Raw genomic sequence first — 25747 nt, 5'->3', positions numbered from 1 at the left:
CGCTTTTAAACATGTTCAGGTAGGGTTCAGGATGGCATAAAGTCTTTTCAGCAACGTCCCATGCCGCGGACTAATACGAGACGAAACGTCTCGTATTAAATGTTGTTATTCTATGTTGTGTTAACTGTTAAGTCGCTGGTAAATGTTTTCTTCCGATGTTCTAAAGTGGAACAAACAGCGTCTATAAGAACCGCAATATATGTATTGAATCAGATATGATGCACCACGTATAGCTTATAACTTCATTGCTTATGTAAATAAAGGTCACTTTCAAAGACTCCGAGCCCGAGGCACCATGATATCAAGTACAGGTCCCATATACAAGCGGCAGCTTTGCGTAAAGGTGCTCCCATGCTCGCCACATTGTGGGTTGCTAACGTGAAGCTGGGAACCTGTCCTTGAAGTTAGCAACTCGCGTTGCCGCGGACCCAGCAAATTTTAAGTTGGAGCAACCGTTTATATGCGCGCCGTAGTTACTAAACTATGTTGCTAAACAGACCTGTACATGGTCAGTCTTTAATATTCCAGCAGCATTAGTTTTGGGGCGTTTAATAATCGAACATCAGCGGGCCCAAGGCACTACGTACTCTCTCCAGTTCGCACAACTTATTTAAAGTCAGCAAGTTCAGAAGAAGAATAAAGTCGCACGGGAATTGGTTCCTTTGAACTTGGAAATTCTGATTGTACAGGAACAAAAGCTGCGTTGCAGTATCACCACCTGTGTCCGTCACAGAATTACCGAATTCTGAAAAAAGGATTCCGACTTGTGTGTCTTCGTATCTGCTCATATCTATTCTGCTGCCCATTAACGCGTCCGACCTGGAAGCGCAAAGGATCATTACTTTATTCAGTCTTGACAGACGGCAGTGCATTAATGTGTGCCGGGACACAATGCAGAAACGAGGGGTGACAGTCGTCGCGTGCTGTCATCCGAGCGCATGGCGTGAAACGCTGGTATAGCCCCCAAAATAGCCAAATAGCCAACATGAAAAACACCCCGCCAACTGTCACAAAAAGTAACCCAACTTGGCGGTTTATAGCCCAATCTGGGAACCCTGAGAGCGAACCACATGGCGCTTCGGGTCGGTTTCGTACAGCCGGAGCGATTCCAAAATTTAGCCAAATTTATCTTCACGAGTACTGTACACGTATACAACCGTACGAGCTTTATTCTGAATAATCACCCCCCGCCTGCAGTTCCCGCTGTTGTGTTGTTGTGTCTCCACCCTCTCTTTGGCTGCAAGTTTTTACTCATGAATAATCAAGTCGTTTTTTAGGAATTTGTCGAAACGTGCCGTAATGGCGGACGGCGAAACCTGCGCTTCGAATCACCAATGTCACGCACGACTTCTGCCTGCGGGCATGGCAAAAGGACCGTGCGCTAAGCCATCTCCTTTGCTCTAGAAATAGGCCCACTCAGACATTTCCGCCGGCGGTGAATATAGCTGCATTGACGATAATGTGGCGCATAATCCAACACGTGGAAGCTAAGTCACGTGTTTTCTTTCCGCGCGTATTTAATGCGGTTTTTAAATTACGTCATCAGCGACTCCCAAGGAAGCATCCTGTTGTCCAAGGAGTCTCCTAAGCAGTGTTATATGTATCGTCGTTGCAAGTAACACCGTTACAGTAATCGATACTTTTTCTATATCGGAGTGCGTATCGCGATATTTTTTAAACCGGTATCGTAAAAGTATTTCCGTTACAAATTATGGTAACGCGATTGCTGTATCGTTACCGATACCGATACTTTCTAATGCCCCACTCCATAGGGCTGACCACATTTCTTATTCATTGTCAATAGTCCGTCTAGCCTTCGACAAGAAACCTGTGGATACGCCTACGTACGCCGCAACTGGAATTATGGAATTGTACCAAACATATGTTCACTCTTTTCCTTTGTAACTGAAGGAAATAACCACGGCGTGTTCAACAAGAGTGTTGAGGTCAACGAACATAGGTCAGGTTTTTGACAGGGCGCTCTGGATTCCACTCCTAATCTGCAGTGTCGCACTGAGTCACGCTCACATATACTGTGGTATTGTTAAGGGAGCGCAACCCCCTCCTGCTCAATGGCATTCCTCATGCATTTTTCAAACCACATAACTCCGCAAGGAATTGCTCAATTTGCATAAAATAGGTCTTGAATTGGAGATCTCAATGGGTTCTAGTACTTAATGGCGCCAGAAATTCATCTTTTGTGTTGGAAAGTTTCTCGCAGACGTCGGAAATTGCGTTTCGCGCTTCCTTCAAATTTGTTGGCTGGTCACAAAATAAATAGACCTAAGGTGAGAATTTTAATCCCATTAAGTACTAGAAAAATATCGCTAAAACCAATAAATACCGAAAGAATTTGTTTATGTCGAAGCATAGAGTTGCTACACGGATTCTTGTGAGCAGTGGTCAGCGAATGCTGACTCGCTGGAATTTTGGCTGTGCGCGGTGGTGCCATCTATCTGCATGCTACAGTAGTATGCACAAGTTCGAAAAACCGGATGAATTGTCACAATCTGCCTTTTCGCATGTGATAATAAATGGAGCAGCTGTCGCTCGTTATCTCGGAATCCTTGAATCTCGTGGTTGTGCTGTGCCTGCCAGTCACGGTTTCACGCATAGCAGGAAACCTGTCTGCGGAAAACGGAAGAGACGCAAAGAACAAGCCCTGAAAGTACCAGTAGTAGTACCAGACTCTCACGAATCAAGCAATCTTTCATCCAGAGCTAGCAGAAGCGACAGAACGCAAGATGTGTCTGCAGGAACGTCAGGAAACGGACTCTGTGTTGTTGGAAGGCCAAGCATGTGGACAATATGCACTTGTTCAACTAATTTCAACCTATGTGAATCCACAGCCCATTCAACTGCACACTTGTTGTCATGAAGATAACGTCAGGATAACGTCAGGAACAGAAATGGATTGCGGAGCAAAATTAGACTGCAATGCAAAATGTGCTTGCTGAAGGCCGTTACAGCTACTGAGGGCCAACCAGATAGCATGTCAGATCGTATGGACGTGAACAGAGTATAGCTGTATCCAATGTGCTATCTACTGGGGCTGGGTATACTTTGAGCGGCTTTATAATGCTTAGCTCCATCCAGAGCTTGTTGACCCACGCATACCACGCAGTATGCCGATCAGGGACCCTGACCACAAGAAGAAATACAACACGCAGGAAAGGTCTTCGTAGTGCAACCATTTCGACAGATTGTGCATATTCATACTGTTGTGCATGGTATATGCACTACAATTCCCTTTCCGTCACAGCGCTCTGCATTGCTGTGCTTGCAGTTGACCCCAATGTGGCCTTCATCATGTAAACCAAGTTTTCGGACCCAGTGGCCGAAGCCTCTGCTCCGCCTGCGGTGTCATGACGAACATGAGCACATTCCCGTGGAGCGTGGACAGCGTCACACTGGGGAAGACTGTACCCTAGCTGACTTATCATTATCACAGGAAACTTAATTCATGTATGTTTGTGTGTCCGTGGTGCTCCTGGTGTCCAATGGGTACTGTTTATTTTGGAAGCTTAGCTCTTGTATTCATCTGTAGACTGCCCCCCGAACCCTTGTGCGAACAAACTCAGTTGAGCCACAGGTGTCTCCGATTCTCATAATCAATCTTCGTTCGTTTTTTATCTACACATATTTGAGCTCGGTATGCCGCTTAACTGAAATATGCGCATCCTGCACAACGCTGTAGTTGGTCAGCTTATTGCCCAATCCCATTTGTGCGCGTCAGTCGCATCTGTTATAGACAACACTCAAACGTTACATTGTCTTGAACTGTCCTTGTGGATTAGGACGTGCTGATTAGGGATACGTGAGTTTCAGTGAAATAACAGAGCGTTCGCATGCCTGCTTAGCAAGCATGTGAACGCTGTGTTAAACGCGTGTGTTGAAACGTCTGTTGAAACGTTGTGTGTTGAAAAGAAATCTAGTTTTCTTTTCATAGGGTAAAATACTGCAGGGAACGGTTACACTAATGTGCCACAGGTGACAGTTCGGTACAACAGGTACAATTTCGATGTTCTGCATTCTGTGTACTAAAAAAACTGGCAGCGAACAGTTTGGCTGACAGTTAAAACATTGGTGTAGAACGTAGCCTAGAACTTGGTATAGAACTTCGTGTACGCCAGATCGCCCTTCTCCAGGTGAGGGAACGGAGGGACTTGTTGCAAGCACGATGGCCGATGGTCAGCGTCCGCGTCTCATTGGTCACAATTTGTGCACTGAGCTCACCTTAGAAATTCCAGTGCACAACTGTTAATGCATGCTACCTCGTTACAAAAGCATCTGGCTATCAAGTTATCCGGTTGTTACAAGCTTACCCTTGATGCCCACCAATGGCGACCAGCAACCTGTCCGACGCCACCGCACGCTGTACAATCCACCACAAGCACTGTACCGCTGGCACTGTGCTCGTGAAGATAACTGCCGCCGCTGTCATATGCAGCTTCATTCCCTTCTTTTTAGACTTTGTGTACATATGAGTGTCGAACTTGTTGCGTCGGTGTAAATGAGTCGACAACAGCACTGTCAACTATACTCAGACACCCATCACTGTTCAGGTGATTAGATGCCGTCAAAACTGAGAATGTAAGACCGCACTGCCGACTACACAACTTGGCTCGTCTTTACCTATCGCACTGAACCAAAAATACAGCATTATATGTGCCAGTGTCAAAGCACCGTGATATCGCAGAACAGTCCACAATAATTTTATAGGACAGTGCCCTGATAATCTGGGGCTGACGATAGTGCAGTAATTTTGCTGTTTTGCTGACGATTCCGAATACATAGAAGCACATGTGAACTTGCCATGAATTTACTTTTTTTAGCAACTTTAGCAGTACTCCGTTACTTTAAAAAAGAAGTGTCGATACCGGTATTTCGATAATTGTCACTAAAGCAACGAGTATCGGTATATCGCGGTACCATATTTCGCTAACGGGTACAACACAGCCCCCAAGGAAGTATTCAGAGTCTGACACACTTTCAGATGGTGATGGCCGGCCTACAATCGATTTTGAAACATGATCACTGTGCAACGGGGAGTATAATGGAAGCCCGCGTAATATATTTTTCGTAATTTTTCGAAGCTGTAATGCGACCGCGCGCGTCGATGGCCAGTGACTGCACATTTACGATAGGGTTGGTGTGTTCTGCTAGTTTCAACTTGTCCCTGAGCATTAACATAGTTGTTCTAAACCACCTTGTGGGGCACCTCTTAGAATATGCGTTTATGCTTGAGAACTGATAGAAAACATACGAGAGTGCGGCCCGTGGACCCCACTCACTCTGAAGGTCGTCTGCTCCCGCAGGTGCACTAGCTTGCACAAAAGCAGACGATTCCTGTATGTTATCACGGACTTCCCCGCAGGGCGACGTTGCCGATCTTATTGTTGCCAACACAAATCGCGTCATGCTCTGCAATCTTTATCAATTTAATTCGGTTATTTAATAACCTTGACATGCTTTGTCGGGCAAATTTGCAGTATTCCATTTTCAACAATGAGCAGTCGAATGGTACACTTCTTAAAAGGGGCAGGGGTACTAGACCGTCCCTTTCACGGGACAATGTTCCCCTCAATGCGCGTAATGAACGAGCTGTAGAACCGGCTGCTGCTTATGCGTCACTCTTTGACGGGCTGTGAAATTCAGAACGGGTGTTTGACTTGCGTCTTGCCGTATATGGTGGGGCAAAACAGACACGTTGTCTTTCTCGTACTCTCCATGCCCATATTGTTCTGCATCATCAAGATGAAATTCAGAAACCCTTTGACGGTCACTTCCACGTACAGAAGACCGGTTCTGAGCGCGCAGTGTTGCTGATGTTGTGTGTCTGCGTTCTCTTCCGTCCTGTTACATTATCCATCAAGTCCGCTACATTAGGCAGCGGCGATTGCTAAGGCTAACACACCGGTCCCCGGGGCTCTCTCGGAAGCAATTAGTCGCCGCATTCAGGACGCGGTGGTCATGTCCGAAAGGTTGCAGGATATGCCTGTCATTCTCCTGCAATAACCAGAGCTACCTCTTCTGCGTAAAACGACTGGCTCACTGATATGGTGTCTGACGAAATTCGGATTCAGAGAGAGCGCCATCAGATCCTCGTATCATGCGAGAGAATTCTCCGAGCTTTCGCAAGTGGCCGTACGGGCAACGGTAGCGGCAAATTTGGTTCTGTTAATGTCGCGCAGAGCAGAATAAATGTTCCCTCAAGCACGCTTGAATACCGTGTAAGGTATAATATAATTTTTTAAAAAAAGGTAAGAAAACCCATGAAAGTAGACGCAATCACTTCGAATTACTTGTACATAAGACATCATTCGTGTTGCTATACATGAAAGTAGTTTTCGATTCCGCAACTGTTCGTGTATGAAGCAAGGGACGCCTGTACGAAACGTACACGGCAGATCACAATTTCATTTTTATTGTCCTCTGGAGCTATACCGGCTGTTAAATCCACGGGCTAAATAATTCGCGGAGGGATGCACCAATCTACGAACTCTCTTCCTCACAAGTATCTGTCCCATTCTGCGCACCGTGTGAATAAGTAGAGGAGCTCATTAGTTAAATAAATACAAATCCACCCCCCTCAAAAAAAAAGAAAAAAAAAGATAGAAACATAGCTTATAAAGCAGGGCCTTGTCGGCATTAAAATAGGTGCTACGCCTTTAGGGACATTCAGTGCCGCTGAAGCAGGTCATCTGTTGCAGTAATTAATTTGTTTCGGTTCACATATTATTGTCTCGGATGGTCGCAGTGAAGCGCAAAAGGAGGCTCTTCCACTTCGTACACCAATGAATTAGTCCTTATGAGCTTCACCGCGACGAGACGCGACAAAATAAATGCGTCCGAAACGTAACCGTAACAACCGAAACGTAAAGCGAAACAAATTAATTAGAGCAACAAATGACCTGCTTCGGTGGCAGATTTTTTCTCTAAAAGTTGTGAGTGCCCCCTACTCATTCAGACGGCGCAGAGCCACGTAAAAAAATGTTCGCGAAATATTTATCCCGGGGATTTATCCCGGGGTTTTGTTACAATACCCTGAACGAACATTTCGTCCTTGTCTTCTAGACCCGACGCGCGACGCGTCCTGTGAGACGATACAGGGTACGTATGCTCGTTTGCTTCATGTCTATCACCAAACCATGGAACTATGTGTGACAAACTGTTCGAGATAATCTGCTTCAAACATACGACACGGAAGAATCCGCCGTTCTCCATGCTCGTTCTCCGTGCTTCTTGCGTACTGCATGGAGTCGCTGCTACTGGACCGCTCAAATTCTCGCTCTCGTTGGTCTCTGTTCCTAGCTAATGCAGACTGAGAAATAACTCGCGCCTTGTCTGCACAGAGGGCACCCCTTCCACTTGCGCTCCAACATGCTCTTTCACTCTTAAAAATGAACTTCAATGGACCTAAAAGTAAGGAGAAATGGGCTACCATGTTGGGGAAGAAGCCCCGCATAATTTACGCTGGCGAAATACGTCCATCTCTTGGAGTTATGACGACGGAAATATGTCGGCAAGCGGCAAAACGACATGTAAACAAAGTCACATGACCTCAAAGTGACGTTTCCTACGACGTGCGACCAGGACAAGAATGCAGTTTTCCCAAAAGCGCCCGCTCGAGGGTAGTTACAACAATGGCGGGTTTGCGTCAAACCCTGTGGTTACGCCCATTGGCCGTGTTGCACCTAGACGCAATTGGGCCTAGTTCATGCCCACACTACTTCGTTTGTCGATCTCTTCCGCAAACTGACTACGCCAAAGACTATGTCAATAAGCCGTTCCGCAAATTGTGATTTTGCTACCATCTTTGTCGTAATACAAACACGGCGACATGCAGTATCTCGGCGGCCGCGCTTCACGAAATAGCCGCACAGTGGCTTCCTTTGTTCCACATTGATTCAACCGTATTGGCAATTACTTCGGTATACCGCGAAGATAAACTAGAAGACACAATTAGTGACCTCCTCTAAGGCCGTAACATGTTGAACATGAGAGAACTGATGTTCTGAGGCTGGAACAACATAGAAAGGACAAATCCATCGTTACATGTTGTGCGTCTGAACTCAAGAAAAAAATAAAATAAAACGTCAATCCTTGTGATTGTCTGTTGAGGCTGGGATAACCCGTGTTTCCTTTATGGCTTCAGTTACTGTTCCCTGAATTCTGTTTGTTTTTTGTAATAACAAATACAGATCCTGGAAGCCGCAAGAACAAATTTCCAAAATTGTGATATTCTATTTGACCGATATAAAACTGTATCCACGCTTGTATGCGACACGCATCGAGGAGAATATCGTGCGAGTATGGAAGGCCAACAAAACCAGAGAGCGGCTCATTCATGGCGGACGGTGTGACACTGATGTTGTTCTACTTACGACGCATGCTCTGTTTTTCATGAGCTTACAACTGCACATTTGTGTGCCGGTTTGTGCGGTGCCACATACCGCTTCAATGTACACTGACCGCAACACTTTTCTTTCAGCGAAGCACGTGGATGCTGATACCACGACAAATGAGGGTAAGTACGCTAGATTGCTTCTCTCGCAAAACGGTGTGAGCATACGAGGAAAGCACCATTTTTTTTTTCAGGTGTCGCCAGAGACAGGAAGTAAAAAGCGTGGTAAGCAGGACTTCATTCCACTGGGGTCAGGAGCTGAGCTTTGCCGTATAACACACCCTTAGTGTCTCATAAGCAGGGTTACTTTTCGAAAGTAACTAAGTTACAGTTACAGATACTCAGCTTCAAAAGTAATTAAGTTACAGACAGAAAAAAATACTGAGATACAGTTATAAATACTTTGGAAAAGTATCCGACTACGGGTGGAGTTACTTTTTGCAATTCTGTACGCAGACCATATCTTTCGCCTTTGGCTCATGATAGGTGTCACTCTAGAGCCACAGAGACAACTCTTCTTGGGTAATCGTACATAATTGCAGGCAAAACATTGAAAGGAACGTCTAAACTGGGGGTAACCGAGACAGGGACAGGTGAGACGCTCAGAAACTTCGTCTTCGGCTCACAGCGGAGACACTTCAGCTCAAGATTCCCGTTCTCCTTCGTTCTGATGACTTTAAAGTGCTCTCGATATTGTGGCCACGGTACCTCTGACAGAACGGAGGCACATTTGCTCGGGCTACTCGCAGTTACAGCCTCACAGACGGCGTCCGCGCCCGAGGTGGCGTCGGCGCCTTCAAACTCGGCCATTCTCTTCACTACCGCTCAGAATCTCACTTGCGAGTGCGAGGGCGTGAGCACGTGCAGGAAGGGCGAGGAGGAGTGGAGCTCGTGCCTGGTGTCGGCTTGGGAGCCTCGACGAGTTTCTGCTGCTTCTCATGCGCATGGAGGATCCCTAGTGTCGGCGCACCTTTTGCGCCACCTCCTTCTCGGCGACGGTGTTGCGTCGTTTTTACTCAAAAAATACTCAAAAAGACAGATACAAGTTATTGAAAAAGTAATGAAGTTACAGTTAGAAGTATGTGTTTGAAAACGTATCTAATATTTCCTCAAGATACATAAAAAGTATCTAAGTACGCGCACTCAGATACTTTTACTCAGTTACTTAACAACCCTGCTTACAAGTGTCACAAAAAGGCGTGCGTCTCCCATTTTCAACAAGTCAGCGGAGAGAAGGATGTCACTCGGATTTGTAGTTGGCTAGGAGTGTGTTATTTGGTGGTGTTCATTTTTATGAGTGAAGGGTAAGGTGGTGCAAGGCGAGACAAATTTGCGATCGCACGCGAAATTTTAATTTTCCTAACTAGACATGGACACGTTCTAAGTGGTCTAGAACTTCTGACCTGCAAAAGCAGAACAGACGAAGCGGTCTAAAATACGCACACAACAAGAAATTCAATGTAAATAAACAATACAATGTCAATATCAATACACTGTCAATACAATACAATACAATGCCATTGTCATTGCCATTGTGTCATCTCCCCCAAACCTCGGGGGAAGATGAGACACGCCCTGGTAACCCAAGCAGTTAAGCCCGTGGGCCCCTACACAACCCTTCCTGATGAACAACCTCACGTGATGTGCAATAAAAGCATACAGTACCCGGTGCTATTTTGCCCCGCCGTCCTTTGCAAACAAGACACTGCCAGTCTGTGTCGCTGGTCGGTCGCTTCTGTGTGGCACTCCTGCTTTGCGCAAGATGTATTTGAAAACAGGAAAATCTTCTGGAAAATGCCGAGTCAATATGATAAAAAAAAAGAAATCGTTTAGGAACAAGCAAAAAGCCACCTAATAGTTGACTTAACCGTCTCTGAATTGCATTAAATTTAATTTGCATTCAATTAAAATAACGCTAAATGGTCCCGTGTTGCCTGTTTCATATTATCGGATGCCTAAATTTTTCTGTTCGACACAGAATAACCCATATTCTGCATATATCTAGATAAATGTAAATGTACTACATTCGTGTAAGTGGCCGGGGCCCATCCGAGTAAAGTGATGTCACGCGGACCTGCTCTGGCCTTGGCGGTATAACTTTTGCCCACTTTTCCCCCCTTATACTTCCGAAAATCTTACTCTGTACGTTCTGTTCTGTTCTTTCAGGATCTGGCTTTTGATACTGCTTTTAATCAGCGCAGGAGTAATTTGTGAGTATTTACTAGAGGCCCAGTAAGAATCTGTCCACTTACACTCGGTTTTTGATTTCTTGAGAGGAACTTGCTGTGCGTCTCATATACTTTGTGCGACTACTAGCTATGCGGCCACTACTAGTTGTACAAGCTATGCGGCGCATTGTCAGTAGAAAAAAGGCCCGTTGTCGACCATTTTGAAGAGGTGTCCCCACTATATCCCGTGTAATCACACGGTGTCGGTGGTGTGTCTACACGGGGTGATGTGAAACCAGTGTCGGTTTCGCCAAGACGGGCTAAAAAAGTGCAGTCTTGCAAATTCCTGGCGTTCGGCGTGCCACCTGAACATGCGACACTGCTAGGCCAATCGAACACTAACTCCTCTGGACCTGGCAAAACAAGTGGCCACGCATTTTCAACCACCCGTAGTGCCCATATATCAGTGTATTTACCATACAGGGTGTTTCATTTAAATCCCTGGTCTGAATAATCCGCGAACGGGTGCGACAGTTCAACTCTGTACCGCCTACAGGCTGCGTACTGTCGGAATGAGTGCCATGAGTGCTCGTTAATTAATACAAAATTTAAACTCGTGAAAAAACAGGGCTCCATTTGGCACTGAAATTGGTATTACACGTTTACGTATTTTCATTTTCTTCGTTTGCTTTTCACGAAACTCATTATTATTAAACGAGCGCCTCTCGCTCATTCACACTTGACTCAGCTTGCAGGCAGTCTGGAAGAGGTACTTGTAAAGAAAGGTTCTTCGATTGTTGCACCCATTCGCGAATTAAAGGGACGGTAAATGAATTAAAGGGACGGTAAATGACTTTTCGAGGGCAATTGCTGACAGACACACGACAGGAGGTTCCAAAGCCAGCCCACAGAGTGATAGTAGAAAAAGAAGCAGTTCCTAAAATAGGGAAAGCACTATCCCAGCGAAAGTCACACTCGATAAGCCATGCCCCTGGTCTTCCTTTCTCCGATGCTGCGGTGGGTTGGGTTTCGAACCTCCTTTCGTCGGACCGACAAAGATTGCGCTGAAAAATTCACTTTGCGCTGTCCTGTGGGAGCTCCGTAGAGCATGATGTTCGGGTATATTTTTTCCGGATGGCTAGCTCCTGAATATCACTGTCAATTATCATTAATCTGTGTATTAATCTGTAAATGAGACACACTCTTCACATTGGTGGGGTAAAAAGTGGCAAATTTCAGACTTGAGCTCGCAAAAATTTACATAATTAAATTTACGTTATACGACACTCACATCAGGAGGTGGCAAAAACCCAGTAAAAACAAATATTGTTGGCTGCATGACTCTGTGTTGCAGTTTTTTTTTAATTATAATTCAATGATACGTTTTCTGCGACACCCTCTATATTGACGGGCACAGATATAGCAACCTAAATTCGCAAAGTTCACACCTGTTTATTTTCTTCCTGCATATTGCTGATGTGATGTGATGTTCAAGCAAGACGACCTGATGTTCAAGCAAGGGGGCCACTGGCTTTAAGTTCCCATAAGCCCTTGCGTGCCACAGGTGGCGCCTGCGATCCCAATGAAGGCTTCTGAGGGATCTCAGGCGGTTGCTATTTTGTGGTCTATTTTTGAAGCATGATGTGGGCAAGCTAACGCTTGTCCCATCCTACAGTTGGCGATACAAGACGACCTTGTTGACAGGACAACACGACAAGTTGCTCTGAGTCTGCAACTTGAACATCATTATGGCTACCCGATACCAGCTACACCATTTCTACGCAGTTGGTTGTGCTGTGGACATACAATACAACCGCAACCTTTATAATCAACATGCTAGCTTGACACTGCTGGCAGCGAATCATGAACACACTGGTGTAACATAAGCAAAAATAAGGCAGACCGCTGTTCCATCTTGTACATTTCCACATCTTGTATATTCAACGTGCTGAACATGTTAGCATGCAAAAGCTGACAATGAACCAAGATATGAGCCAGTATAGGATCATGAACACACCGGTGTCATCCATGCAAAAATAAGGTAGGCGAACAAGTTGCAAACCACCTGCCACAAGAGCACAAGCTCACACACACAGGCTCTTACGCATTTGCCAAAGTTATATCTTTTATACTAACATGCTGGACATGTTCGTGTCTTCCCAATTCGCCTATTCCCATTTCTGCTAATGCGTTTTAGCGGATTATCTCGCAATCCCATAAGAGGTTCACCAACTTCCAACTAAAGGGGGTCCCATTTGGCCCATTTGGCCCATTTGGCATTATGCTGAGTCACTTGCACATCGCCCACTGATCAGTGTCACGTGATGAAAGGTGGTGGTCCACTGGAGTGATGCCAAAAGCCACTTTCGCATCTTCACATAACTTTACAACCTCACTGGCTCTATCCAAGCATAGTATTGCGTGTAATACATTTTTTGCACTTCCTGAAAAGTAAATGCAAGAAATTTTGTCGGAAAGTCAAACTTGATTACGCATCCGCAACTTGCCACCCTTTGCTGGTGTTATTTAAGTGTGCTGTCAAAAGTCACTTTACCTGTTTCAGGTAAACCTCTTGCAGGTTTGCCTGTTATAGTTTGTTTCTGCGTGCTTAATTCATGCGGTCTGCTACAGGTCACGTGCACAGGGACCACGCCACGACCATTTGGTTGGTCACGGTGTATCGTTGGCCATGCCCGTCGTATTCCCTCCTCTCAAGTTTTCAAGTTTTTTCTGAAGTTACCAAAAACCCAAAAACCTGAGAGAACTGATGTTCTGAGACTGGAACAACATAGAAGGGAGAAATACATACAAAGCCTCCAATTGCTTAAGAAATTAACGATGAAAGATGAAAGTCACTGAAAAGGTTTGCCACCTGTAGGACTTGAACCTACAGGGCTAACCTTTTCAGTGACTTTCATATTTCACCCAAAAACCTGTATCTTTTCCTTTTCATTCCAAGTCCAATTCCTTGAGTCCTCACGAGACCCAGTGTCCCTGCGAGTGATTCTCCAAAGTGGTAGCAGGACCCTTTGCGTGTCCAGTCTATATGGAAACTTATCCCTTTTCTACGTTGAATCTATTATATCTATTATATTCTCGATAATTATTTATTTGGTTTTATTAGTGGTATTGCAGACGCTTTCGTTTGCAAATGTAAAGGGACCTTGTTTCGTACAACGTAAGGTCGTCGTCGGACGACCCCATTCATTTCTTGCACACGTCACTGTAGGAGCGGGGCATGTAAATAGCGGCCACTTGTCGATAGTACCGTTTCGCCTTATGAAAGTGCACCCGCAGCCCTCTTTTTGCCTAACGCACTCATCCCTCCCGCATCCTTAGTCCGATAATACGGATTAGGCGAAATGGCATGTAACCGACATGTTACCACTCAACCCCTGACACCGAATTCAAATGTGAGCTAGTATGGGCTCATCACTGACGTGACATGAGCGGTTCCTGTCTTACGTTGAGAAACGTTCAAGAAACGTAACTTGAGGAATGCAGAATCAAAAATAACAAAGACGGTTAAGAGCATCAGCTGTTTACTATATACATTAAAAACAAGACTTTCGTGCAGTAGGCTGCACTTCTTCAGGTTTGAGGACCTGTTACAGGTTGGAGGACCTGTTGAGGAATGCACATAAATAAATACATCAATGATGATAAGGCCTTATTCTACGCAGAGGCATGATCTTTGATGCGTACTTATGGGATGGCATTGAAAGGGGCTTTTTCAACGTAGATCAGCCTCTCCTTGATTTTCACATTTGCTGCAGGTGCAATGACATGGAAGGAATGCCTTCGCTTATCACTTTGACAACCTCCTGCCACTTGTTCGAATGGATACTGAGAGTAGCTGCCTTCAGAAGGGTATCCTAGTCGCGATGCTTACGACCAAGTGCCCAAGCCCTGAAATTTTGCATGGTGTACCATTGCACACACATGTTTGCATGCAAACAAAAAACTGTGCAACAAAGGTACACCTTTACAGCCTGTGTACGTGACGGTAGGGCGAATTGTGCGGACAACACATCGCCTATTCCCTTAGACAAAGATATCCCCATTCTATAGACAATAGTGTAAGTTGAGAATCTCATGCCGGTTATCGTTCGATCCAGCCGCTGTATCAAAGAAACGAAGTGCAGCAGACACTGTTCCCGACGTGCGCAAAAATCGGGGAAGAGCGCATGTTTTGTGATGCAGCGTCATCCGGCGTCGTCACTGTCTACAGCCATAGAGTATATGTGCTCGTAAGCCTCTTGCGGCGAGCGGTGGCTACAGACACACCTGCAACGTTTGTACAATTTAGAATTCAGAAGCGGTGTCACGATCAGGATCAGGAAACGCATAAAAGTGCGCATTTGTCGATGGGTTAATCATTCATTTCCACTGGCTGGCCATCGTTGTTGTGGCAAAGGGCCAGCTGCGTTAAGGTCATCGACATCTCCTAATTCAATCGGCCTGATCTTCACCGCTCAGTGATATGGACCTGTCACTACCGCCAAATTCGCTGTCAGACATTGCGACGTGGCGCATGGCAACTTCCAATCGCAAACAACACTTTCGTTATTCGGTCGCCCCAACCTTCCACCGTGGTCACCGTATAACGATGTCAATCCCGTCGTTGCATGAGAGGCAGTTAATCCAGCTGCAGCTTCCAGCGTCTGCTATTACGGCATATTTCTGTACATTTTTCGAAAACCACGTCGTTGTTTTGGATGCAACTTTCGCGACTATGTTCCTGTAGCACCCGTGATATAGCTTCCGCTAAGTTTCGGAATCAGTCGATCTGTGCGAGACCATCCCTCAACTGGAACATCCTTTATAGCACGCTCGTAGCCAGTCATCCGGGGGCGGGGGGTTGTAGCCATTTTCGTGGCTTCTTTGTGCAGGGAAACCCTGTTGCACGGTCCCAGCAAGCTCAACGCAGCCTATAGTGTGTAATGCGTTGTATTGATTCCACGAATTATTTTTTTCACTCTTTCAGTCTTGATCATTGTTCGGGATGAGCGTGCACCGATCAACAGTAAGTATTATTTACTACAGGGACCCGATAACGCTCGGAATGTTCGCAGAAGAACACGTAGTGAATCACGAGCCGAAGTGATGCGCAGTTAACGCGCGTTATGGAATAACATGTTGAAGATGAGGCCCCAGGGCGTTCGTTTCTTTCTTCCTCCCTTAAAGCTGTGAAGGGTACACGGAGGGAGTGTTCGGCGGCATCAGAGGGATCGAGATCCTTTCGAAGAGAGCGTAAAACTACAACATTGCAATTCGCCTTCACTTTCAAAATCTGGGAGAATAGCGCAGATTGCCTCCTGTTCCGCTTGCGCCCCTATATAAACATTTTTTAGGTATTTCGTCGTAGAGTAGTGACATATTCTCTCCGTAAGGATGTCCTCCTGACAGCAAGTAATACGTGAAAACGAGCACACTGTAGCTTTGCCTCTATGCGTAAGCTAATGTCTTACTAGAGGTTACTAATGACCTTCTCATCGACTTCTCTGAGCTGCCAAAGATTTGCAGCCGAGTGCAACTGCCAAAACCGGGGCTGCTGGTAACATTCCGAACTTGTTGCTTGCACTGTTTGCAAGTAATTCGTAGCGATCTATATTTATTGCTCTGCTTTTGGGATGACTTTATTTGGGCACTTTTGCATTAATGCATTATGCCTTAATTAATTGATTAATACTTAAGGGGTGTACATCATACACCTGTTTTCAACCAGCCCTCACGATGTCATTCTGTATTACTGGCCAGTGTTCCCGTATTGTCAATCTACATAGACGAATTCTTCACGAGACTGGTTGCGAATGATGTCAGACAACCAATGAAAAACGAACGCTTTGTGGGCGAGACTTCTCTTAGTATAGATGCATGATGATGAGGTGATGAAGATATCGGTGCTCTGCTCGCGGAAAGACACTATAACTGCTTTTGGGGAGTTTGTTGGACGTGTGCGCAGTATTTCGCGTTCAGCGCGTTTGCTGTGAAACCGGGTGTTATTTTGTCACCAAACCAGAAGCGGTGAAAACTGCATGTTTACAATTCAGAGAGCAACACTGAAGCTTCAGTTGAATAGCATGCCACTGAGTCTCGCATTAGGCCCTTTCTCTAACACATCTAATATGTCTGCAATCATTTTACAAGTCGTTGTCGTTCATCCACCTGCTTGAGCTCCTCTAGCCCCAGTGACTTTTGAATAAGTGCAGAATAGTAGAACCTAAATAGCGTGTTGTCGAATGAGTGAACTGCTATCCCCGCCTCCTATATGTGTAGTGTCATGTGTTCGTATGTCACACATATTGAAGTAGTGTATGGCAATTTCATATTACTGCGTATTACAACCTGAAGTCTTCGAGGTAAGAATAGGGTAAATATTAAACATGTGCTATAAATTCCGGAAGACCTTCCTGTCTGCTAAATTCGGAAGCAGGTTCATTTACTCGAACTAGCTATGTACCGATTTAGCACAAACAGTGATGCAACTGCATTTCCTGCCAAACAGGTTAGTGTGCACCCTACAAACGTCAATTTCACCCAAAAGAGGCATCCCTCAATTCGGGTTGCCAATTCGAGGAAGAATCCGTTCAGCCGTTAAACATTAGGATCAATGCAAACCGCAAAGTTCTACTGCTGATGTAACGCCTTGTTAGTCGACAGCAGGCAAACGCACGAACCGTATGTGAAACAAGGGAAAGGGTGTAGGGTTCTCCATGAACCTTATGTATTTCCTGGCTGTTGCTCTTCTTCGATGCATTTGTGCATCTTTTTTACGTGTGATAATTCCTAAAATGTATTCGTTCTTTCTTTAGCCCCGGCAAGTACAGGCAAGTACACCTGATGTCAATCTCGTTGTATTCAGGGGCGTCAGATGTGGTCTGCTTTATAGCATTTATATGATAAGGCTACATATCGCGTTTGGAGTCAGTGCCGTGTTAGTGACTTATACGATCGCGTGTTGACGTAAACTCCCGATAGCACCTTGGGGCACTATCGCGAAGACGTCGCGAAAAGTCTTCTGAAATGGGTTTTCTTTAGTGCGCTTCATTGCGAGCTTAGGAAGTAAGCGCACTGGCCATCGTTGCAACAAGCCTTAAACAATGTTCATCTCTACCTTTCGCGACTTGGAATGGACCTTTCGCCCGAAAAGTGCGTAGAGTTCCCTTTCCCTATCCATAATTTCACTCTTTGGGTGGGTGCAAAAAAAGTCGAGCCTGTGCGTTCCCATCACTTCCTTGGTGTAGCACTGGACTCGAACCTGCGCTGGGCTCGCCACATTAAGCACCTTGAAACGAAAGTGCAGCGATGGCTTCGTGGAATACAAGATCTTTCTGGCTTGGGCTGGAACTGTGATCAACGCTCACTTCTAGCCGTTCACGCGGCTTTGGTGAGGGCGACTGTGCTTTACAGCCTCCCTCTCTTGCACAGAGTGTCTACAACATCATTAAATATCCTTCGGACCCTATTCGCCCGAAGCCTTCGTCGCTGCCTTTGAGTTCCAAGAATGACTGAAACAAGCAAGCCCTACCTGAAGCTGGTGAACTCCCGGTGGAGGTCCTCCATGAGCGGGAAACGGCTCGACAATTCCTACGTTTGCGTGCGCACATACCCCGTCACCCACTCTTCAGGAAAATTTGATACCGTCCTGAAAGTGATTTCCATCGCGTCGCGCAGAGGACACGCTAGGCTCTCAGTGATTTCATATCTAAGGACGTCACATCGTCGACCGCACACTGGTCCCTGCCTGTGCCACCCACCTTAGCACGTCTTCCGGACCTCCGGGACCGCAGAGACAAGGTTCCCCCTCAAGTCCTTCGAGCCCTGCTATATGCTGTCGCATAGACGCAAAGCTTTCTACCTCTGCCGCCGCATACACCGATGGCCGCGTCGGCGTTCGTCGCCCCATCCGAAGCCGTAGTTGACGGTTGTCGCCTTTCGCATGAACCCTCATCCACAGCTGTGGAACTTTATGCCACACTCTTCTTTCTGCAGCACATCGTTCAATTTACCGCACGGAATTGGGTGGTATTCACTGACTCAACATCTGCCCTGCAAGCAATTGAAAATTCTGGCATCCGAGGTTCCTCCGCACCGTTGGTTATGGATGTGTTAATGGCTTACAAACTCGTCTACGAGGCAGGGCACAGGCTCGTTCTCCATGGGTTCCAGTTCATTGCAGTGTCGAAGGCAATTAACAGGCTGACAGTACCGCTGAAGCAGCTCTCTCGTCTCGGACACAGACGCGGACTGCTGAGAGGAGATCGCCGGTCCGTGCCTCGTCGCCTCGTGACTCCTCTGGCTACTCCCCAGCGGACCGCTGACATCCCCCCCCCCGCCATGCTGAGCAGAGTTGATCCAGCGCTCGCTTTCCGCATGTCTGCACATATTCCTCGTCAAGGTGACACATTAGTTCATGAAATGTTGAACATGAGAGTGGCTTTCATCTTTGATCATCGAATGTGCCTCGATGTAGCCTTCACAGCACCGCTTGAGACAAGTTGCCTCTTCCCACGGCAAGCACTGCGCTGCTGTTGAAGATCTAGAGCACATTTTTCTCCATTCCCCACTCTACCAACCTTCCCGAACCTACCAGCCATAACGAGCTCGACTCCTGCCCCCCTCTCTCACGAAATTGCTTGGTCCTGGCCACATCCAGCGCTCTAACGCTCTGCCCTCAAGGCTCTTCCCTAAGAAACATTGTCATGCCTGAGATATCGGACGGTTATCACACCGGGACTGGCAGGACGTCCACGGGAGGGCGAAATCGGTCCTCTGGGTACCCCCCCCCCCCAAATTGGTTAAAATGGGACTCTCACATGTCCGTACGATAAATTTTTGGTTGTTCCTAGGAGGTCATCAAGGACCGATGTAGGAGAATGTGATGACACAGCAGAGACATAGTCTAGCATCGTTTTATTTTACCTCATTTCCTTTCATCAGAAACCATAACGTGGTTGCTACCTATACGGCAATGCTTTTCCCGCGAGATATGTAGCCGGAAGAATAGTAACAGTCGTCGTAATGTGGCTCGATTCTATCGTTAAAAGGTTTCCAGTGCAGTAGTAGAGAACATAACGCTTCTAGCAGCTTCAAAAGTTTTGCGAACGTCTGTTTTATGTCCATCCCCAGACGAGGAACAGGGAACCGTTAGAGAACCATATGTGATTATCATGTGGCATCATACGTATTGTTCACACAACAGCCTCTCGAGTCGCTCAAGGAATAGAATGGACACGCGATTGTACCCAGTAATGGTCGTGCATTGCGAGGAATTAGCTGCGTAATGCGGTCTGGGTGGGCGGGCTTACGGTGACATGTTGACGGTGACATGTTGTTGTTGAATATGGGTTTAGGAGCCAAGTCAAGAGCTGCTTGCGGGCCCGACTCCAAGGAAGCAAAGTTGTTAGTGTAGTGTATTGTCAATTGCTAGTTGCCCGCAACTTTCGACCGAAGGTTAAGTTCATAATTTTGAAAAGTTGCAGCAAACTGCTAGATATACTTGCCCGTGCACATTTGAGGCCGATGCGATCGGTTTGTTTGTCATCAACGCAACTTAAAGACAATCACAATTTCGACCAGATAAAATCACCGGCGATCCTGCAAAGGCAGCTAAGCGGCCATCATGTGCAGGGGTGGATCTAGGATTTTCCCGTGGGTGGGTCCGCTATGGACAAGTGCCACGTGCGTACTGGGATTTGCCCATTGAACAGCATCTTCAAGTCTGGGATTTGGAGGGTGTAGACCCCTAGACACCCCTAGATCCCCGCCTGGTCATATGATTGGGAGACATAAGCCAAATGGATCCTTCAGGTGGACTGAGATCGATTGATTGTTCTTCCGCAGGAACGAGTACTACCACAGAAGACGACTACCTGACTAAGTCGCACGGTAAGTGCTTCAGGCATTGTTCCTGGACGTACCGACCTGCAGAGGGGATGGGGGTACGCAGTGGCATCGGAACTATTTTTCTACTAAGGGAGCGGGGAAAAAAAAAGTTGCAGTAAACTGCTAGATATACTTGGCAGTGGACATTTGAGGGCGATGTGGTCGGTTTGTTTGTAATCAAAGCAATACTTAAACGAAACTTAAAGACAATCACAATCACGACCAGATAAAATCACCGGCGATCCTTGCAAAGGCAGCTAAGCGGCCATCATGTGCAGGGGCGGATCTAGGATTTTCCCATGGGTGGGTCCGCTATGGACAAGTGCCACGTGCGTACTGGGATTTGCCCATTGAACCGCATCTTCAAGTCTGGGATTTGGAGGGTGTAGACCCCTAGACACCCCTAGATCCGCGGCTGGTCATATGATCGGGAGACATAAGCCAAATGGATCCTTCAGGTGGACTGAAATCGATTGATTGTTCTTCCGCAGAGCTCAGCAGCGACGAAGGAACACCAACGACGACCTCAAGCATGCAAACAACGACGAAAAGCACTCCAACAGTTACAACGCAGGGTAAGTGGTTCAGGCATTGATCCTGGGCGTACCGACCTGCAAAGGGGATGGGGGGTACCGGTACGAGCATTTGTAGAAATTTCAGAGATAGGGGCGTTACTGCGGTGCGCTGCTACCTATACGGCAATGATTTCGCGCGAGATGTGTAGCCGGAATAGTAACAGTCGTGGTAACGTGGCTCGATCGTTGGGTTCGCAGTGCAGTGTTAGAGAACATAATGCTTAGAGCAGTTTCCAAAAGTTCCTGCGAGCGTCCATCCCCAAAATCAGGAGCGAGGATACCTTGGAGGCCGTCCGATAGGGACCTTTATTCGATTGTCGTGCGGCATGATGTGTATTGTCTACAGAATAGCCTCAGAGCGGCAATACCCTGAGGAGCAAATATTATGCTTTCAGGTACGTATGAAGATAATATACCTTGAATTCTAGCATAAGCATCATCATCATCGTCATTTATTTTCCTTGAGCCCTCATGCATGCAATACAGGGGTGGTAGTACACAAATTGAAAAGGTGTTCCAGGCAAATTACGACATGTGCATAATTGTACAGCACACCTGAACTAACATTGCAGAAGTAATGTGTATGAATATGTCAGTGAGCAGATACTATAAACATAATTTACGTATCTATTGTAGATATTTCACAAACAAGGAAATAGATCAACGAACGCTATTAGCCGCGAGAACGCGGGCTTTTTCTGTGGGCTTTTTCCAGTCAAGGATATTTCTGTCCGGGTTGCCGATGCGGACTCAACAATGGAAGACTCAGCAGAAGGAGCATGAAGTGTATGTCTACGCGGTAGCCGCGGCACATCACGACCGCAGGACGTGAAATCAAACGAAAATCTGGAACTATATTCCCCGGGGCTGGAAGCGGACATCGTCTGATCCTCAATCCTTTTGCCTCTTGCAATTAAACCTAGCTTTCCTGACGCGGTCTGGGGCTCAGCAAGAGCCTATCGTAGTAAGCTAGCACTGCAACGAGGACTGACAGGGGAGAATAAAAACAAAAACAAATACTGTGCTAGACTTCCAACAACATATTTTATTGACTCCGAAACATGTTCCTTTTATGAATGCCTCCATTGTAATCATCCACGTGTCACATTCCAGTCTACACATCAAATCCCTTTGTCCCACTTCTCCAGGAACATTACCTCTTTATCAAATAACGTCACGGATGCCTGGCTGACGCATAGTGACCCCGTGACGTTAGTCGTTGTTGGAAGTCTAGCGCAGTGTTTGTCTTCTCCCCTGTTAGTCCTCGTTGCAGTGCTAGCTTACTACGATGGATCCATACCAAATAGCAAAATATAGCAAATTCTAAAAACACTCTACGCTCAAGAAACTTAAAATAAAACTCGTCACTCAGGCTTCTCCACAAGATGCACAAAAATGATCTCTGCTCCTTAAAATCACAATCGCCAGCTACCCAACAAGTTGTACAAATCCTTAAACTCAAAATTGCTACGCAGGCAACCTAACTGAACCATTTTTACGTCAGTCTCGTCAACTTCACTTAGCTGCAGGGGTGGGGAAGTCCGAATATTCTTCGAAGAGGCCTGAGACGTCTTCTTGCCGGCTGGGTATCTTCTGGAATTTTTCTCGACGTCACAGCGTGGCACACAACACGTGCACACGTCCCAAAAATAATCTAACTGCACTGTACTGCAACCTGCACTTGACACTTCAGGCCGATTGTGGTACCAACGCCGCTGCTATTGCCGCCTCCACTATTCCCAAACTTCCCCGGCGGACAGACCGCTGCTATCCCCCTCGCGTTTACATTCTGCCGTCTTCTAGACCAACCACGGGGCGAGTCTCTCAAGTTCATCCAACAATCCTTTATAAAACCCTGTTGAACGCAGGGGCGGATCCAGGGGGGGGGGGGCTGGGGCGCCCCCCCCCCCCGAGACACACCTCTACCCCCCATTCCGGCAGATTTTCCTGCCGCACGCTCTGTTTTCCGCACACGCCGCACGGTGGCGTTCCTCTACAGCTTGCTAAGCTCCGCAACATGTAGATCATAAATAAAGTTCTGGTGTGAAATAAAGTTCTGGTGTGGGTTGGCCGGGAGCATGCTATGCGGTGAAGTTCATTTTTAAGATTGTACGAAAGCGCGAGTCGTCAGGATTGTACCTTCACCCAGAACCCCCCACGTAAACCTTGAATTCCGGACTGTAGAAATCCGAGCAACCGCACTCCAGAGAGGTCGACCGAGCATTTGGCAGAATGAGGCCAGGGGGCGCTGTAAGTGGGGGGCGCTGCTGACATGGGAGGGCGGGATAACGTTCGTTTCCGTTGCACCATTAGCTTTTTTCTTCCTTCTACAAATTTTGTCATCTCCATATTTGTTTGCTATTTCTGCTGTGCGCTCGTGTTTTGAAAGCAACCTCGGTGATAAACTGCTAGGAACGCGGTTGTGGGCAGATCGCCTTCAACTCTCGGATGAAACCCAGATCAGTAACCCAAGAAAACCAAGATAGATCGGTATAGGGATCGCCATACCGCGATTTAATTACTGCTAATCGGCATGTGTTTCAAATTGATATTCGTTTATGCGGAAATAAAACCATCACCATTTAGTACGAAGTAGACCTGACGAGGGAAGTGAATTCTATTTCGTTCGGACAGAGGCCGAGTCACGTGATGAGGAGTACTAAGTGAGCCGTAGTGGTACTTTTATTCGGCGTTTTCCTATCATGTACTACCAAACTGGTTCACGACAGAAAAATAGGAAAATACGGAAAGGCAATTTGTCTCGAACGAGCATTCTTTTAGGAGCCGAGCCATTGTGAACAAGCTTCAAGTGTTTGCGGGTTATTATCAGAACTAGGGATGGGCTAACCGAATCCGCGAATCCTTCACAGGGATTCGAGATTCGGGAATCCGAACCCGGTGCCCAAAACGCTGAATCGAATCCACCAGCCGGTACGTTGCTCTTGGCTCTCATTTAAGTCACATATAACATGGTAAACAACACATGTAAACAATAACAACAACACGTTAAATTCCATTTAGGAAGAAATATACGGGTATGTTTGCTCTTGAAAGTGAACTATTATTTAATTTGTTTCTCGTTAAACAAAGATATCAAATTCTGCTTCAAAGCACTAGAAGTGTTTTTCCCTTGGCTTTCTAACTACTTTTTTTTCAAGGAGCCGAAAGATCCGAGATTCATAGATTCGCAGAACCTTCATTGGGTTCGGATACGGATTGGATTGAATCCACCCCATCTCTAATCAGAACCAATACATTCAGGTTGTTCTAGGTGTCTCCCGGTGCCACTAGACACACAACACAGCTAATTGCTTGCATTACATGTAAATGGGAATTATGCATCTGATTCAGTTCACATTCACGAGTAAGTAGTTAACTGGCAGGGGTTCATCGCGCTTGCAAGAAAGCCCTCCAGTCATACCAAACATGACCTACCGAATAGTGTGATGCAAACTAAATTGGTGCAATGTGGCATTCTGTACTGTATTGAAAGGGACAGTCTCGTTCAGCCGGGCTAATGCGCACGAGGACTATCAACGAACTCGTATTCACGGAATTTCTCTAAACGTTGCGTAATATCAGACGACGAAACCTTCACTCTCAAGCAACGTCACGCATGACATTGGTCTCCGGGTAAGTCGCTCATTGGCTGAGCGAAGAATAAAATGGCTGTTTGCAGTTACCGCAGCTGTCATGGCAGTTGCAGCTCGCAGAAGGATTGTGGGTTGTCATCCTCATAAGCTCCCATTTGCTCGCGAAGTGGGGACAGCTCAGATGTAACAAGAGCTGCAACCACAGACATCAGACAGATCTCCACCACGAGCCGTTGATGCTGACCGTGCACTAACTGTGGGGTTGACCGAAAATGCGGCGCGTAATCGGCTACGCGTCTCTTTCACACGTTTTCTTTCCGCGAGCACATAATGCGGATTTTTAATAAACACGCGCTCCTTCTCCACGTACGTCGACGTAGTTTTTGGTTGGTCTCGGCTGCATGCGACCGTCAATGGCGACGACTTGTGGGTGGGGTTGGCCTACAGCTACCACCAATTAGGCTGCGAGTTCACACGTCCCCGCAGTCATTTTTGAAAGTCGTCCACTCATCCAATCACCCGCAGGGTGATGAAGCCATTTTGTTATTGTTGCGGTATGCTGTGCAATCTTTATCAGTATGTCTATTTTCAACTCTACGAGAGACATTTTAAACGGTTTGAACCAGTTTTCATGTGCTGTGCCCATCAGAGTACCACATGTGAGAGGTAATGTCAGGTTCCGCCGATGGCTTGCTCCTGCTTCCTTCCTCTCGCTCCGTAGCGTTTACACTTCATAGCTACAAGGAACAATGCAGCTCATTCTTTACTGTACCAAAAAAAGTGCTGGGAAAATGCGTACAACATACAAAAGGCTTCTGGCCGTACTGCTTGCGGATGTCACGATTACAATTTCCGTCGCCTTCACACTGGGACGCTGAATGAAGCAGCAAAGGCATCACTGCAAAGAGTAGCTAGCTGTAGGGTAGCACATCTTTTTTGTTTGTTCGTTTGTTTGTTTGCTTACCCCTCGGGTCGGGTACGGGATGTCGTGAACTTTTTGGAGGTGAGGACGCAGGAACTCAGCACTTTTTGGTTTATCAATTCTACGAGGCGCACCATACTCGTCAATGAAATCCTCCAGAAACCTGATGACATATTGCTCGGCTCGGTACTGCT

The 25747-nt window shown here is 46.5% G+C and overlaps 1 protein-coding gene across 1 annotated transcript in view; it reads left to right on the top strand.

Moving 5' to 3' along the window:
- LOC135373995 (uncharacterized) overlaps positions 1 to 25747 on the top strand; it is a 109236-nt gene that overhangs the window by 38559 nt on the left and 44930 nt on the right. The window contains exons 5-12 of the mRNA XM_064607016.1: positions 7078 to 7113; positions 8495 to 8530; positions 8602 to 8632; positions 10574 to 10617; positions 15563 to 15601; positions 17391 to 17405; positions 20422 to 20466; positions 20955 to 21038. Of these exons, the coding sequence (XP_064463086.1) occupies positions 20996 to 21038 (43 nt within the window). The 5' untranslated portion in view covers positions 7078 to 7113; positions 8495 to 8530; positions 8602 to 8632; ... (3 more) ...; positions 20422 to 20466; positions 20955 to 20995. The remainder of the gene's footprint in view (positions 1 to 7077; positions 7114 to 8494; positions 8531 to 8601; positions 8633 to 10573; positions 10618 to 15562; positions 15602 to 17390; positions 17406 to 20421; positions 20467 to 20954; positions 21039 to 25747) is intronic.

This window comes from Ornithodoros turicata, unplaced genomic scaffold, assembly GCF_037126465.1.
Source record: "Ornithodoros turicata isolate Travis unplaced genomic scaffold, ASM3712646v1 Chromosome37, whole genome shotgun sequence".
NCBI classification, from domain to species: Eukaryota; Metazoa; Arthropoda; class Arachnida; order Ixodida; family Argasidae; genus Ornithodoros; species Ornithodoros turicata.
This window is presented reverse-complemented; position numbering and strand designations above follow the sequence as displayed.